The 16,579-nt window shown below is 53.1% G+C and overlaps 2 protein-coding genes across 4 annotated transcripts in view; both read left to right on the top strand.

Moving 5' to 3' along the window:
- Positions 1-332: 332 nt before the first annotated feature.
- ACRBP (acrosin binding protein) lies at positions 333-9,657 on the top strand. The gene is made up of 10 exons (XM_011951917.1): positions 333-468; positions 781-999; positions 1,229-1,323; positions 2,434-2,551; positions 3,173-3,665; positions 4,152-4,284; positions 7,176-7,355; positions 7,472-7,639; positions 8,682-8,765; positions 9,319-9,657. Exons 1-10 carry the CDS (start codon positions 426-428, stop codon positions 9,439-9,441), a joined length of 1,656 nt encoding a protein of 551 aa, XP_011807307.1. The 5' UTR covers positions 333-425; the 3' UTR covers positions 9,442-9,657.
- LPAR5 (lysophosphatidic acid receptor 5) overlaps positions 6,447-16,579 on the top strand; it is a 23,280-nt gene continuing 13,147 nt past the window's right edge. Inside the window, exons 1-4 of one of the 3 annotated variants that reach the window (XM_011951945.1) lie at positions 6,447-6,539; positions 7,176-7,355; positions 7,472-7,639; positions 8,682-8,765. The gene's annotated coding sequence lies outside the window, so the exon portion shown is untranslated. Of the gene's footprint in view, positions 6,540-7,175; positions 7,356-7,471; positions 7,640-8,681; positions 8,766-11,295; positions 11,816-15,599; positions 15,664-16,579 lie in introns of those variants that run through there. The other 2 variants (XM_011951929.1, XM_011951938.1) reach the window with 2 other exon arrangements.

Raw genomic sequence — 16,579 nt, 5'->3', positions numbered from 1 at the left:
AAAAAAAAAAAAAAAAAACCAGGCATGGTGGCGCGCACCTGTGGTCCCAGCTACTCGGGAGGCTGAGGCAGGAGAATCACTTGAACCTGGGACGCTGAGGTTGCACTGAGGCGAGATCGTGCCACTGCATTCCAGCCTGGGCGACAGAGTGGGACTCCGTCTCACACAAAAAAAAAGAAGGAAAGAAAGAGAGAGAGAGAGAAATAGACGCTAAGTGAAGATAGCTTTTGCCATCCCTACCATCTCGATGGGCTCAGGCCACTTGAGGGCCCTGAGAACCCCCTGTCGAGGCCCCGCCCTGGCCCGCTCTTTGTGACGCGTGGGCGGTGCCCGCGTGCGCCCCGCCCCGCGCCTGCTGCTCTCTCTGCGGCTGGGCCCGTTAGAGGCGGCTTGGGTGCGCGGAACGGGGCGGATCTTCTGCGGCCATGAGGAAGCCAGCCGCTAGTTTCCTTCCCTCACTCTTGAAGGGTGAGAGGTTTCCACCTGCTCCAACAGACTCTCCCCGGGCTCAGTCCTCTCCCTCCCGAGAGCGCTGCTTTTACGGTTTCTGGAACGCTTCCTCGTGGTGGTCGCGCTGGGTCGGCTCCCTAGCTCCGGGGATCCTCCCATCTGCCCCCGCCAGCGGCCGGACCTTTGCCTCTGTCTCTAGAATCCCCCCACCCTCGTCAGCAGGGATAACCCGCACCCCGTTCCTAATTTGCCAGTCTGGGTCTGTCTGCCCTGGTCTCGGAGCGGGTTTTGGGGTTCCGTCCTTCCATCGTCCGTTCGCCCGCTCCGCAGTGCTGCTCCTGCCTCTGGCACCTGCCCCAGCCCAGGATTCGACTCGGGCCTCCACTCCAGGCAGCCCCCTCTCTCCCACCGAATACGAGCACTTCTTCGCACTGCTGACTCCAACCTGGAAAGCAGAGACTACCTGCCGTCTCCGTGCAACCCATGGCTGCCGGAATCCCACACTCGTCCAGCTGGACCAATATGAAAACCACGGCTTAGTGCCCGATGGTGAGGGCCAGGCTGGGGGGAAACCGAGGCACCCGAGTGTTCACCCAAAACTCAGGGCAAAAACCCCTGTGCTCATGTGAGGCGGGGAAGGGCATGGCTGGCACCTCACCGTGAGCTCGTACTCTCCACCCTCCCGGTGTCCACCCTCCCCATGGCCTGGAGTCCATGGCCCGCAGCCCCACCCCAAGCTCCCCGTGGGTTCATCTTCTCCACCCCTGCCCTTTCTCAGGTGCTGTCTGCTCCAACCTCCCTTCTGCCTCCTGGTTTGAATCTTTCTGCCAGTTTACTCAGTACCGTTGCTCCAACCACATCTACTATGCCAAGGTGAGGTCCAGGACAAAGGTTGGATTTGGTGCCCCAGGGCCAAGGGAGAGGCGGCAGCAGTGGGGAGTTGAGGAAGGTTCCAGGAGAGTCATCCTTAGCTCCTCCTTCCCTGCCATTTTGCCAGTCATTTACCCAGATTATATATGAATACAGTCTCACCTTGGACATTCAGACTGAACAATTCTGTTACTGCAAGAAAAGTAGAGAAGAGACCGGGCATGGTGGTTCATCCCTATAATCTCAGCACTTTGGGAGCCCAAGGTGGGCAGATCACCTGAAGTCAGGAGTTCGAGAACAGTCTGGCCAACATGGTGAAACCCTGTCTCTACTAAAAATAAAAAAAAAAAAAAAAAATTAGCCGGGCTTGGTGATGCGCGACTGTCATCCTAGCTACTCGGGAGGCTGAGGCAGGAGAATTGCTTGAACCAGGGAGGCAGAGGTTACAGTAAGCCGAGATCATGCCACTGCACCCTATCCTGGGTGGCAGAGCGAGACTCTGTCTCAAACAAAAAAAAAACAGGGCCGGGCGCGGTGGTTCACACCTGTAATCCCAGCACTTTGGGAAGCCGAAGCAGGCTGATCATGAGGTCAGGAGATCGAGACCATCCTGGCTAACACAGTGAAACCCCGTCTCTACTAAAAATACCAAAAATTAGCCGGGCGTGGTGGTGGGCACCTGTAGTCCCAGCTACTCAGGAAGCTGAGGCAGGAGAATGGCGTGAACCTGGGAGGCAGAGCTTGCAGTGAGCCAAGATCACACCACTGCACTCCAGCCTGGGTGACAGAGCGAGACTCCGTCAAAAAAAAAAAAAAAGTAGGGAAGAGGGATGGAAAGAGGCAAAGAGATAAGCTCTCCTGTTTCTTCAAACAGGTCAGTGATTTTGAGTCAAATGCAAAAGTGACAGCAGGGCTGTGGCCCAGACAAACAGAGGTTCATCTTCTGAAAGAACCCTTTCTCAGGTCTAGAGGGTTCCAGCAGGGACCATGTCCCTTTATCCCTGCCTAGAAACTGTGAGAGATAAGACATGCTGGAAAAGAGGTGGAAGAACCAGCCGGAGCAGAAGTCTGCCCTTTGGGAAAGCCTTTCCCATTTTCCTTCTCTTCCTGCAGAGAGTCCTGTGCTCCCAGCCAGTATCTGTTCTCTCACCTAACACTCTCAAGGAGATAGACGCTCCAGCTGAAGTCTCGCCCACCACGATGACCTCCCCCATCTCACCCCACTTCACAGGTGAGACCCTCTCAGCAGCTGGGAGACCACCAGCTACTCCTCCCACAATTCCCAGAGCCCACAAGGTAAGGCATCCAAGGCAGGGAAATGGGAAGCATGTTGGGTGGGAAGGGGACGCCGGCAGACAGCTGTTTACTCGAAGGAGTGTCAGCTTTTTATGAATGCAAGTTAGGGCTCTCCTGGACCAGAATCTCTTCTGCCATTACTTACAATTTTGCCCTGAATCCATTTTTCCCAATTCCAAAGACATTGTTGTATTGGAAGACTCTGGGCCGTTTATAAGCTAACCTCTTCACTTTAGAAAGGATTTGCTGCTAGCCACTCCTTTCACCAGCATACTTGGTGTTTCCTAAAGGAGAGGGACAAAAGGTGGTATTTGAGGTGGAAGTTAGGGAAGGAGGAGTGCTTGCCAGGGAGGTGGGAAGGTGACGCATACCACCAACCTTACAATTGCTGTGGTAATGTTCTTTTAGTTTGATACTTACATTCTTTTCTGTGTTTTTCTGTGTGTGTAAGTGTGACTTTGTCTGCTTTGTTTATGTGTGTGTCCCTCTGTGAACAAAGACACTCGGGGCCAGAAGCCTGACTGTCTCTTTCCCATCTCTCTAAACCCTGCTGTAGTGACAGAACGCCAGGCCTTCCAGCCCTGGCCTGAGAGGCTTAGCAACAACGTGGAAGAGCTCCTGCAATCCTCCTTGTCCCTGGGAGGCCAGGAGCAAGCGCCAGAGCACAGGCAAGAGCAAGGAGTGGAGCACAGGCAAGAGCAAGGTGTGGAGCACAGGCAGGAGCCGATGCAAGAACACAAGCAGGAAGAGGGGCGGGAACAAGAAGAGCAAGAAGAGGAACAGGAAGAGGAGGGAAAGCAGGAAGAGGGACAGGGGACTAAGGAGGCACTGGAGGCTGTGTCTCAGGTTCAGACAGACTCAGAGCCCAAGTTTCACTCTGAATCTTTATCTTCTAACCCTTCCTCCTTCACTCCCCGGGTACGAGAAGTAGAGTCTACTGCTATGATGATGGAGAACATCCAGGAGCTCATTCGGTCAGCCCAGGAAATGGATGAAATGAATGAAATATATGATGAGAACTCCTACTGGAGAAACCAAAACCCTGGCAGGTATAGGAAGTTTTGACTCTGTCATCCACCCTGCCCTCCCTTCTGCCTTCCTTGGGAATGAGAAGCCCATTTTCCTGGCTTCAGCCTCCAGATCCACTCAGACCTGTCTGGGCTTCAGGCACAGCTAGCAACTTCCTGCCTCACCCATTCTGTGCCCATTGTTGGCTTAAGCACTGCTCAAATGCTTATTCTCCATGTACGCCTTGTACCTGGAACTACTAGACTTGCGTTCTGGTCTTGTCTCTACCCTGTTTAGCATTGCAATCCTGACTTGGGTTCTGGTCTGTTTAGCATTGCAATCCTGAGAAAGTTATTTCTCCTTTCAGGTCCTCAGTTCCTCATTTGTAAAAGTAGGCGATTTGTCCAGAGGCCTCTAAGGCCCCATGCTGAGTGTACTGAATGTGTGTGACCAAAGCAGACACTAAGGGAAGGGGAGGAGACTGGATGTAGTTTCCTGCCCCAGCCCTCAGTGCTGTCTTCTTGCAGCCTCCTGCAGCTGCCCCACACAGAGGCCTTGCTGGTGCTGTGCTATTCGATTGTGGAGAATACCTGCATCATAACCCCCACAGCCAAGGCCTGGAAGTACATGGAGGAGGAGATCCTTGGTTTCGGGAAGTCGGTATGCCTGCCGTACTCTCTAATGGATACATGCCACTGGGCATCCTCTTGGCCAGGCACTGTGCTAGGCTATGGGAGTGGAGGATGGGCAGGAGAAGCATGAGACATAGCTGGAGAGATTCTCTCCAAGTGGGACTCTTTTCTTAGGAAGGACATTACCAGTCCACCTTAAAGGAGGAAGGCTCAAGACCCAGTCTGGAATCCACTCCAGTCCAGAATTCATTCTTCACCTCCCTGAATTGCCAGGCTTCCAGATTTCACTCTTTTTTTTTTTTTTTTGAGACGGAGTCTGGCTCTGTCACCCAGGCTGGGGTCCAGTGGCCGGATCTCAGCTCACTGCAAGCTCCGCCTCCCGGGTTCCCACCATTCTCCTGCCTCAGCCTCCCGAGTAGCTGGGACTACAGGCGCGTGCCACCACATCCAGCTAATTTTTTTTTTTTTTTTTTTTTTTTGAGACAGGGTCTCACTCTATAAGGCTGGACGGAAGTGATACGATCATGGCTCATTGTAGCCTTGACAATCTGGGCTCAAGTGATCCTCTCATCTCAGCCTCTTGAGTAGCTGGGACTACAGGCATGTGTCACCATGCCTGGCTAATTATTTTTATATTTTGTAGAGATGGGGTCTCGCTTTGTTGCCTGTGTTGGTCTAGAACTCCTGGGCTCAACCAATCCTCCTGCCTCAGCCTCCCAAAATACTGGGATTACAGGCATGAGCCACCATGCCCAGCCCTGAGTCAACTTTTGATTCTTGATCCAGCTCACCATCTTCCTAGCTTTGCCTTAGATGCAGCTCTTCTTCTTTCCAGAGAGTTCATAGAACCCATTCCAGGGAAACTGTAAAGAGATTCCAGTCTCAATGTATCCTCAACAACCAGCAAGTCTATTCCCAGGAAAATATACTTTAGATTTTCACAAATAATACAATTTAGCAAATATTTCTAGAGAGCTCACATACCATCCATTCATCTGTTCGTTCAACAAACACTGACTGGGGACAAACTCTGCTAGATATTTAAGATGTTAGCAGGATGTGCAATAGAGCCAGTCCTCTGTCCTCTTGGAATCTAGGCCAGGAGAGAGACAAGGAAATATGCAGGATGGTGCGATGGGATCAGTGCTGTAGCAGGGATATGCACAAAGTACAGAGAGAGCAGATGGGGTGGGTTGGGGACAACTCTCCATGTTTGGGAGGATCAGAGGCGCTTCCAAGAAGAACTGATGTTTAAACCGAGACCTGAAGATGAAAGAAGTGAATCCAGGCAAAAGAAGGGGCTTGGTAGAAGATTCCTGATAGAGGGAATAGTATGTGCAAAGGCTCTGATGCAAAGAAGAGTATAAATTTCTTTTTCTTTTTTTTTTTTTTTTCTTATTTTTTTGAGATAGTGTCTCGCTCCGTCACCCGAGCTGGAGTGCAGTGGTGTGATCACAGCTCACTGCATCCTTGACCTCCCAGGCTCAGGTGATTCTCCTACCTCAGCCTCTCCAATAGCTGGGACTAGTGGCATGCACCACTACACCTGGCTGATTTTTTGTATTTTTTTGTAGAGACAGGGTCTCACCATGTTGCCCAGGCTGATCTCAAACTCCTGGGCTCAAGGAATCCGTCTCAGCCACTTCCACTCAGCTGGAATTACAGGCATCAGCCCCCGTGCCTGGCCCAAAGAAGAGTAGAAATTTCATGAGTGAAATTAGTATGCTAACAATGGGCACACTGTTTCTGCTCTTAAGGGGCCAAGAACCCATGAGGGGCTTAATATGGATACAGTAATATTACAAAAGGAGTGTGGTAGGTGAGGTTCTTAAACAAAATGTAAGAAGTTTGGGGTTTTATGGAGGGAGCTCACTGGATTTGATGGCGTAGGTAAGAGGACAGTAAGGAGTGCGTCCCTTTTACCTGGAGCAGAGCAGCAGAAGATAGAGTCAAAGAGATCAACAGCGTCATGATGCGAAAACTCTTGAATGGCAGCATGAGCATTTGCACTTAATTTGATAGGAAAGGGGAATCCAGTCAAGATTTCTGGTCAGGAACGTGATACCTCCCTTATGTGGGAGGAGCAGGCAAGGTGCTGTAGATTTCATGCACTGTGACAGGCTGTGCCCATAGGGGAGGAAGGAGGGCCATGGGATTGACTAAAGATGCTGCTTAGCAAGATCTCCTGCTAGTGCCGAGGAAGCTGGGGGCAGGATCCAGCTGGGAGGTTGGCAACTCCACTCTGAAGAATAGCTTCCAAGAACTTGGAGGTTTCCAACCCCGGTACTTGGGTAGAGCATAGGTTTTAGAGTTGGAAGGACCTGGACCCATGTCCCAGCTTCCCCATCTGATAGGTGGCTTTGAGCAACTTACTCAACCTCACTGAGAGTCAGTTTCCTTGTCAGTAAATAAGAGTAATATTAATACCTCTGCTATTATAGGGTTCTCGTGAAGACTAAAGGAAATGAGAGCATGCGTATCCATAGTGCTGGCACCGTGTCACCTCTTTGTAAATATTAGCATTATCATTAGCAGGTGGCAGGGGAGGGTTATGAGTTCTTTTCAGATACGCTAAGTTGGGGTAACTGTAAGATCACCCAATCGCAGGCATCTGTCAGGCACTGGCAATGAGGATTTGGAGCCCAGGAAAGAGATGAGAGCTGGCGATAAAGATTTGGGTGTCACTGGCAGACAGATGATTACCTAGGAGTAGATCAATCATCCAGGAAGAAGGTGAAGCAATAGCTAAGGCAAGGTCCTTGAGGAACCCTGGAGGAGGAGGACAAGTAGAAAACCAGAGAAGCTTTTGGAAGAAGCTAAATGCAAAGACATTCTGCAGGGCCACCCTAGAGGGCTGAGGCATGGGAGAAGGCAGGCCGCTGACTCTCAGCTTCAGCCTCACCCATTCTCCTGCCCCAGGTCTGTGACAGCCTTGGGCGGCGACACTTGTCTACCTGTGCCCTCTGTGACTTCTGCTCCCTGAAGCTGGAGCAATGCCACTCAGAGGCCAGCCTGCAGCGGCAACAATGTGACACCTCCCACAAGACACCCTTTGTCAGCCCCTTGCTTGCCGCCCAGAGCCTGTCCATTGGCAACCAGGTACCTAGCCCGGCAGCCTGCAGTGGGAAAGGCAGAACTGGGTGGCGGGAGTGGGGTGGGAGGAGGCCAGCAGGAGGGGAGGGGCATGCTCCTCTCCCCTATCTCCTGTGCCATAGGTAGGGTCCCCAGAATCAGGCCACTTTTACGGGCTGGATTTGTACGGTGGGCTCCGCATGGACTTCTGGTGTGCCCGGCTTGCCACGAAGGGCTGTGAAGATATTCGAGTCTCTGGGTGGCTCCAGACTGAGTTCCTTAGTTTCCAGGATGGGGATTTCCCCACCAAGGTCAGAACCTTTCCCCAAAGCTCAGCCCCATCCCCACCCTCACCCCATTCCTTGCAATTACTTGCTGTGGGTAGCCCTAGTTTGTGGAAGGGAGCTTGGGCCCCTGGCTTCTGAGAACCAGTCCTCACTGAACGTCCTGCCTCTCTCCAACAGACCATTGCACCCCACCCACCCTCCACCAATAGAGCAGGCAAAGGAGTGGGGACCTGGAGGGCTGAGAAAGCACAGGAGCTAGAGGTTGTGGTCCCAGCTTTGCCAGTTGCTTGCTGAGTGGCGGTGATCAAGTCACTTCCACTCAACCAAAGTTAGTCATCTCTACAAGAAATGACTGACACGTGCACCACTGCCCAACCCTGTCATCCAAGACTTCCTGGCCTCAGCCTGACGGGCTCTTCCCAGCTCTTCCAGTACCTTCCCTGCTCAGTAAAATCAACTTGGCTCCCCATTCCCCTGAGTTACCTTCCCTGTGGCAGGACCTGTTGTTGCCAAGAGCCAGGCCTCTCCTTCTGTAGTTAGCAGGGAAAACCAAGGCAAGGAAAAGTAAGGGCAGCTGAAGCAAGTAACTGAGCTGAGGGGCCTGTGTCCAGCTCTTGTCCCTAGGCCCCTTGATCTGGAATGGGGAGGCGAGGTCCAAAGAAGGAAGTGACTCACCACCATCACACATTGGAGATTCTCTTCCTCCTTCCCTCATCTACCATTACCAGAAAAATCCTTGACATCAGGCCACTAATTGGGTCCCTGTCCCATGTTCTGGACCCTTATCTGCCCCGTCCTGCCCCATTCCCACTTCCTCAGCCACTTTCGCAGTAAGCTGACCAGCAGCCTCGTACTCTCCCAGGCTCCTGGCTTCTTCCCAGCAACCTGTGACAGAATGGGAGGGGAAAGGCAGAGGGAAAGCAGAGTGAGGGGCCACCTGTGTGTGGAAGGCCTGGGTCTTGGGTCACACCCTGCCCTTGGCTCTGTCCTAGCAGATACCCCCTGGAGTACTGCTGTCCCGCGAGGCTTCTGATATCCCCTTCCCTCTCCCTGGCTCTTGGCTTAGATTTGTGACACAGACTATATCCAGTACCCAAACTACTGTTCCTTCAAAAGCCAGCAGTGTCTGATGAGAAACCGGAATCGGAAGGTGAGCACCTCTACCTTGCCCCTCCTTCTCCCAGCACCCCCTCAATCAGTCACCACAATTGGTCTATTCTGAGGCCCCCTCTGCGAGCAGCTAGGATGTGGAAAGCGGTTCCCTGCTTGCATCTTTGGGGCAGAGGCCTCCACCAGCAGGTTCTCCTCCATTCCTCCAGTCCTGGAGGAAGCAAGGCCCTCCCAGGCAGGTGGTGGATAACAGAGGAGGGCCCTGAGAGCACCACAGGAAGAGCCCTCAGCTGGGCCGGCAATTGGACGTTGAGGTCTCGGTCTCGGTCTGTCTCCTGTTCTTACTCACCAAGTAGCCTGGGATGAGGCACTTCCCCGCTAAGCCTCAGCTGCCTGTTTCTGCAGGAAAGGGGTTGGGCTGCTTGATGTCTCTTCTGGCCTTAAAAACCCACATTTGAGCTTCCTCCTTCCCTCTTCTGCCCTGTGCCCATACCTGCCCACCTCTCTCTTTTGGGTTTCTGACACCTCCCCTCCTCCCCACTCCTGGCGCCTGGCTCTGGGATACAGACTGTCTGCCCTGAATCCCTGTGTAGGTGTCCCGCATGAGATGTCTGCAGAACGAGACCTACACTGTGCTGAGCTCTGGCAAGAGTGAGGAAGTCGTGCTTCGATGGAGCCAGGAGTTCAGCACCTTGACTCTAGGCCAGTTCGGATGAGCTGGCATCTCGTCTGTCTGCACCCCAGCCCAACCTGTCCACATTCTCTTTTGTTTTTAGACCCCATCTGTCGGTTTGCTTTCAGGCTGCCCCTTCTGGGTCTGTTACTCGGCCCCTGCTCACATTTCCTTGGGTTGGAGCAGCAGTCCCAGAGAGGGCCACAGCGGGAGCCGCGCCCTCCTTCAAAGATGACTTTACATAAAGTGTTGATCTTCAGCCTGTGTGGCCTATTTTGGTTGGGATCCCCATCCTCAGCACTGCTACCCTGCTCCGTGGCAGTCAGTCCCCAGCCCCCGGTTTTATGGATCCACTTGCCAGTGAGAGAATCTCATAGGAATGGTACTGAGGGAAGCAGCCATCTGCCAGGAGAAGCAGAAGACCTGAGACCCCGGAGAGGTGAACTGAGGAAGGCCAAGAAGGCTGGGGCCCTGAGGATGATGTGGGCATGAAGGCAGGTGTGTGCCTTCATTTCTGAAGCCTAAGCCCCATGATGTCAGATGCAAGTGTAGTATTGTTCCTCTGTAGGGTAAAGGCCAAAGCCCGATGAGACCTTGTCCAAAGGGACCAATCCCAGGTTATAGGGAGGGTGTAGCTTGTACTTTATGAGGAAGGGAAAAACCAGGAACTACAGCCTAGATCAGGAAACCCTGGGGTTGTTTTGTTGTTGTTGTTGTTGATTTGTTTTTGTTTTTGAGACAGGGTTTCGCTCTGTCCCCCAGGCTGGAGTGCAGTGGCGTGATCACCACCCACTGCAGTCTCCACCACCTAGGCTCCAGCCATACTCCTACCTCAGCCTCTCAGTTACCTGTGACCACAGGAATGTGTCACTATGCGTGGCTAATTCTTAAAATTTTTTGTAGAGATGGAGTCTCTCCATGTTGCCCAGGTTGGTCTCAAACTCCTGGGCGCAAGCAATGTTCCCACCTCGGCCTCCCAAAGTGTCGGGATTACAGGAAGGAAACCCTTAGCGTCCAGGAATTTGCCAGATGATCCGGATGTTTAAGTGGTTGCATCTTAACAACCTACATTGAGGTATGACTCCAGCACTGGCCTTTAATATCTTGAAATATCCCAAAGTATGTTCCGGGGACACTGCAGAGTCTCTCTCCCTTCTGTAGCTTCATGGTAATTAACAGCATTTTGTTAAAGCTCACTTACTATGAGAGTTCAAACATGCACAAAAATAGAAAAGTAGGCCGGGCCGGGCGCGGTGGCTCAAGCCTGTAATCCCAGCACTTTGGGAGGCCGAGATGGGCGGATCACGAGGTCAGGAGATCGAGACCATCCTGGCTAACATGGTGAAACCCCGTCTCTACTAAAAAATACAAAAAACTAGCTGGGCGAGGTGGCGGGCGCCTGTAGTCCCAGCTACTCAGGAGGCTGAGGCAGGCGAATGGCGTAAACCCGGGAGGCAGAGCTTGCAGTGAGCTGAGATCCGGCCACTGCACTCCAGCCCGGGAGACAGAGCGAGACTCCGTCTCAAAAAAAAAAAAAAAAAAAATAGAAAAGTATAATGCACCCTCTTGTACCCTTCACCCAGTTTCCATTGTCAACACGAGGCCTGTCATTTCACAGCATGTTAAAGGCCCTCTAGAGCTCGGTAATAGAGAAACGTGTTTAACCGAGCTGCCCAAACTCACTTCACCACATCCCTTTTCCACCTACCACCACAACACTTGAACTTGTTTCTGTTTATTGAGCATGGACAACATGCCCAGCCCCGTGCCTACAGGGCCCCTTGTCTCTGTGTCCCCTGTCCCAAGGACACAAGACAAGGGGCTGAGGGGAAACAGACCTAAGCAAAGAGGAACCATCCTGCCTAGTGACTGCTGGATGCAGGAGCCAAGTGTGCTCAGTGGGAAGCAGGTCCCAGCAGAGCACTGTCATGCAGAGGGCCCCGGGCAGGGTGGGGCACAAGCCACGAGTGGCATGGGCTAAACCACCTGGCAGACCCAGGAAAGGAAGAGAGACACCCAGGGGGAACCGGTGAGGACAGCGAGAGGCTGGTGGGTTAGTCATCTGGCATCAGACGGTAGGTGTGCCAGGAAGAGTTCCCAGACACAGCAGGAATATCTGAACGATGGGTGGGGGCAGTTCCTAGTCAGCAAGAGTCGGGGCTGAATTAAGTATCCTTAGCTGCTGGGTTTTTTTCTCTGGCCAGTCTGTGAAGGCCTCTGAGGGCAAGTCTTCCTCTTCACTCTGTCCTTCGCCCATGTGGGGTTGGGTGAGTGTACTGAGCTGGGAGGGATGTGCTGAGATCTGCTGGGGTGGGCGTGTCCCCTGCCACCCGGAGAGCAGGTCCTACCAGCCCAGCCCAGCCCAGAGCAGGCAGCGGAATCCAGCTTGGGGCAGCGCAGAGCAACACGGAGCACAGGTATGGGGGTGTCACGAATTGAACTGCACAGGGAGCACAAGGGGAAGCATCCCCCTGGAGAAATGGGGGACTTGGGTGGGGGACAGAGATGAGGGTGGGCATGGGCCCTGGAAAACCCTTCTGAACAGAGTAAAAAGCCGAAAGGAGTTACCTCCAATAGATCTTTTCAGATGGAGCTGGACAAACAGCTAACATGCCTGCTATACCCCAGGGGTGCCCCTTTTTGACGCTTGAAGACCCCACTCTGGGGCATCTCGCAGAGGTATCTTGCAGAGGCTCCCCCTCCCCTCTAGGCCCCCACTGTGGTACTGAGCCCTGGGCTTCCCAGGGAGGACCCTCTGGGGACTGTTTACACCCGTTTTCCACTTCCAGTTAAACCTCAACCCCTACACCACTCATCCCCCAGGGCCAGGCAGATGCCAATGGGCTGATCTAATCAAACTTGTTAACGGGTTGACTGGCACAGACGTGTTCTCAGTGTTCTCCCTCCCAACTAGCCCAGGTGCACTGCACGGGGTCTTCAGGAAGTGCTGCCTTAACCCAAAAGGTGCATCTATATAAGGGGATTAGACTGATGGTCTTTGATGTCCCTATGGCTCTGACAGATTGTGGTTTGACGGGATGGAATTTTGGAGGTGGGGGACATATTTGGAGGTCAGCAGGGCTTTATGTTACCTTTGCATCACACCATGAGGATGGGGCCTACCTATTACCTGTGGTTGTGGGGCTCCCATGACAAGAAGGGGACCTCCACCAGATTGTATCTCCAGAACTACTCCTTTTGTTCTTTTTCTCTTTCTTTTTTTTATTTTGAGACAGTCTCCCTCTGTCACCCAGGCTGGAGTGTAGTGGTACAATCTCAGCTCACTACAACTTCCGCCTCCTGGGTTCAAGCAGTTCTCTGCCTCAGCCTCCCGAGTAGCTGGGATTACAGGCATGCGCCACCATGCCTAGCTAATTTTTGCATTTTTAGTAGAGACAGGGTTTCGCCATGTTGCCCAGGCTGGTCTTGAACTCCTGCGCTAAAGCGATCCATTCGCCTCTGCCTCTCAAAGTGCTGGGATTACAGGCACGAGCCACACACCCGGCCTCTGCTAATTTTTTGACATATTTTTGTAGAGCTGGGCACGGTGGCTCACGCCTGTAATTCCAGCACTTTGGGAGGCTGAGGCGGGTGGATCACGAGGTCAAGAGATTGAGTCCATCCTGGTCAACATGCTGCAATACCCCATCTCTACTGAAAATACAAAAATTAGTTGGGCATGGTGGCATGCACCTGTAGTCCTAGCTACTCGGGAGGCTGAGGCAGGAGAATCACTTGAACCCGGGAGGTGGAGGTTGCAGTGACTGAGATCACACCACTGCAACTCCAGCCTGGTAACAGAGCGAGACTCCATCTAAAAAAAAAAAAAAATTTTTTTTTTTAGAGATGGGGTCCCACTATGTTGCCCAGGCCAGCAGGAATCCTCCTTTTAGGGTAAGCTAAAGTTGCAGACCTAGTGGGACACCGAGGCAGGGATTGAGGTGAGACAGAAACTTCCTCGCGTGCAGTACATATAGGCCTCACCTCCCGGCTACTCAGAGGCACTAGAGCCCAACTCCATCTGTCTGATGCCATCTGCTCTCCCCACTCTGCTGCCCCCAGTGCATACCCCAGGACATACTTACTGACAGAAATCTTTTATGCCCAGGGGCATTTTAAAAAGCCCAGGAGAATGGCCGGGCACAGTGGCTCATGCCTGTAATCCCAGCACTTTGGGAGGCTGAGGAGGGCGGATCACCTGAGGTCAGGCATTCAAGACCAGCCTGGCCAACATAGTGAAAACCCGTCTCTACTAAAAATACAAAATTTAGCCAGGGGTGGTGGCAGGTGCCTGTAGTCTCAGCTACTTGGGAGACTGAGGCAGGAGAATTGCTTGAACCTGGGAGGCGGAGGTCGCAGTGAACTGAGATTGCACCACTGTACTCCAGCCTGGGTGACACAGCAAGTGAGACTCCATCTCAGAAAAAAAAAAAAAAAAGAAAAAACTAACCCAGGAGAAGGAGCCGGGGGAGGGGGGAGGGCTGAAGCCAGTGCACACTAAGGTCAAGTGAGGTCAGCAAGGCCCACAGGCTCTAGTGGATTTCCCTGAGGAAGCAGGACTTGCCAGGCTACAAGCAAGGTTCAGATGCACACAGACCACCTGAGGGCACATGTCAGGTGGCTGGGCCTGCCTCCGTGGCTTCTCTTGGGACTGACTTTCTTGCTTTTCCAGCTCTCGAAAGCAGGGTAAAGAGAGAGGCACAATGGCAAGGTGATAGCCACACATCAGGGAAACTAATTATTGAGCTGTAGACCACCTTTACTTTCTGCCTTTTCCCAGACAAATGTCAGGAGGGATGAGGTCAGAGTACTCAGGGAGGGAGAAGCCAGGGCCGAGGATGATGCTGGAAATGCAGGAAGAGACAGGCTTCAGTAGAGAAGGGTGGGGAGAGGCAGGAGCAGGAATTTTGGCTGGAGAAGCAGGCAGGCTTGGGCCAGGGAGGAGGGAAGACACGACCTGACACGCGGGACCGTGCCAGAGACTCCTCTCTGAGGAAGAATGTGGCCCCTGGGGCAGAAGGAGGCCTCCCCACTCACCCTGGGGACTTGGTACTGTCTCCAAACCTCCAGGATGAGGATTTATCCTCCTGTTCCATTTAGTGTTCCATCTCATCCCTCAGGCCCAGGATAAGCAGAAGAAAAGGATTCATTTGTGCCCCCAAAACAGCTCTGGGACAGAGCTTTTCACAAAGGCTTTAGACCGAGCCAAGCTTCTGCTGGAGGCTCAGCACAGCTGGGGTCTGTTTGGGGGGCCTGGATACAGAGATACTAAGTCTTCACGATGAAGCCTGTCTGTGGGGAAAGGGTGCATCCTCCCAACGCCGCCTGAACACAGAAGCAGAGGAAGTAGGCTTCGCCAATTCAGCGAATGGGTTAGAGCACGTACTAAAGAGGGACTTCCTGTGTTGGGGCTGAGACACTGATGGGCCACGAGACTCTAAAATGAGGGTGGGCCTATTCCAGAGCTGATCCTCAGGGGCAAGGGGGATGGGGAGATGTAAGAACCTTCTTTTCAGACCTCTGACCCTAGGAACTGGAGTCGGGGGACCTAGGATGTGAATTATTTGAAAGAGGAGGCAGGCCAGGTGCGGTGACCCACGCCTGTAATCCCAGCACTCTGGGTGGCCGAGGCAGGCAGACCACAAGGTCAGGAGTTTGAGACCAGTCTGGCCAACATGGTGAAACCCCATCTCTACTAAAAATACAAAAAATTAGCTGGGTGTGGTGGTGCACGCCTGTAATCCCAGCTACTCGGGGGGCTGAGGCAGGAGAATCGCGTGAATCCAGGAAGCAGAGGTTGCAGTGAGCTGAGATCGCGCCACTGCTCTCCAGCTCAGGTGACAGTGCGAGACTCCGTCTCAAAAAAAAAAAAAAAAAATCCAGAAAGAAAGAAAGAGGAGGCAAAGACAGAGCAAGGCATGTGGTGCTTGTGGGGAGGTGGGCAACACAGGAAGAGCATGGGGGAGGAACTGGGCAGAGAGGAGGCATTCCCCTCCCCCTGCCCTTCTCATTGTTCCCAACCCCCTGGTCCTTTCTCTTCAGCCCCCCTCAACATCGCTCGCCAGAGAGGCTGGATACCAGGGCAGGGTGTGTGGAGGAGAGTGAGGGAATGATCATGACTGCACCTCCTGCTCACTTTTACGCTCCTGTTCTCACTTCCTGCCTGTGGCAGAAAATAGCCCTGCCCCTCTCGCTTATCTCAGCAAAGAGCAGTGCCCAGCCCAGCTCAGAGGGCAATGGGACAGATCCCAGAGGCCCTGAGGAGGTAAGGAACCTGGGCCCCGGATATGTATGTGGGAAGCTGAAGGACAGAGACACAGGGAGAAGGAAGGTGGCTGCACACCCTCTGGTGTGTGAGCGGTGTTGGATTGGGTGATATAGGAGGAGCAGTCTCGGGGCCTCTGTATCGCGGTCTCTTTGCTCCTCAGTGCCTTGAGGTTGAGATCGCCCGTGCTTGTGAAGCTGCCTGGTTCTATGTCTGTGTAAGGATACTGTCTCTAAGGCAGGGCCTTCTCTCTCTTCCTCCCCAGCCCAGGTGTCTGTGCACATACATGTATATTACAGGATGTGTATAGACACTGATTTCTGTGTAGGGATCTTGTGTGCACATCTCTCAGCGTGTGTGTATGTCTGTGCGTCTGTGCACACACATGTGTAATGAGTGGTATACTTACCTGACATCAGTAAGGAGAGATTTATCCTCCTACAGGGGCCTCCATGTCCCTCCTTCCTGGTGTTCCTTCTTTTCTGGGGCAGTTGCCATTTCTTTGATTCCTGCATCTCTCCCACAGCCTGACCTCTTCTTCAAGGCAGGACTGGGGGAGAGGGTCTGTGCTGCCCCTCCCCCACACCTAGATTCCCTCCTTCCACTTCCTGTTAGCCTCCTTTTTGGCAGTTTTTTCCATCTTCGCCATCTGGCCTGGCACTGTGCCTATTCCGCTCCTGAAGGGAGCCGCAGGGCTCGGGAAGCAGGAGTGTGGGATGGGGACCAGGCCAGGGGCCTGGCAGCTCTCAGTGCTCAGCTTGGGCCATTCTGTGTGACTGTCAGAAAGAGGTGGCTTTTTGACAACCAGGCTCCTTTATAAAGAAACCCGGCCGGGCGCGGTGGCTCAAGCCTGTAATCCCAGCACTTTGGGAGGCCGAGACGGGCGGATCACGAGGTCAGGAGATCGAGACCATCC

Source organism: Colobus angolensis, unplaced genomic scaffold (genome assembly GCF_000951035.1).
Source record: "Colobus angolensis palliatus isolate OR3802 unplaced genomic scaffold, Cang.pa_1.0 Scaffold11, whole genome shotgun sequence".
NCBI classification, from domain to species: domain Eukaryota; kingdom Metazoa; phylum Chordata; class Mammalia; order Primates; family Cercopithecidae; genus Colobus; species Colobus angolensis.
This window is presented reverse-complemented; position numbering and strand designations above follow the sequence as displayed.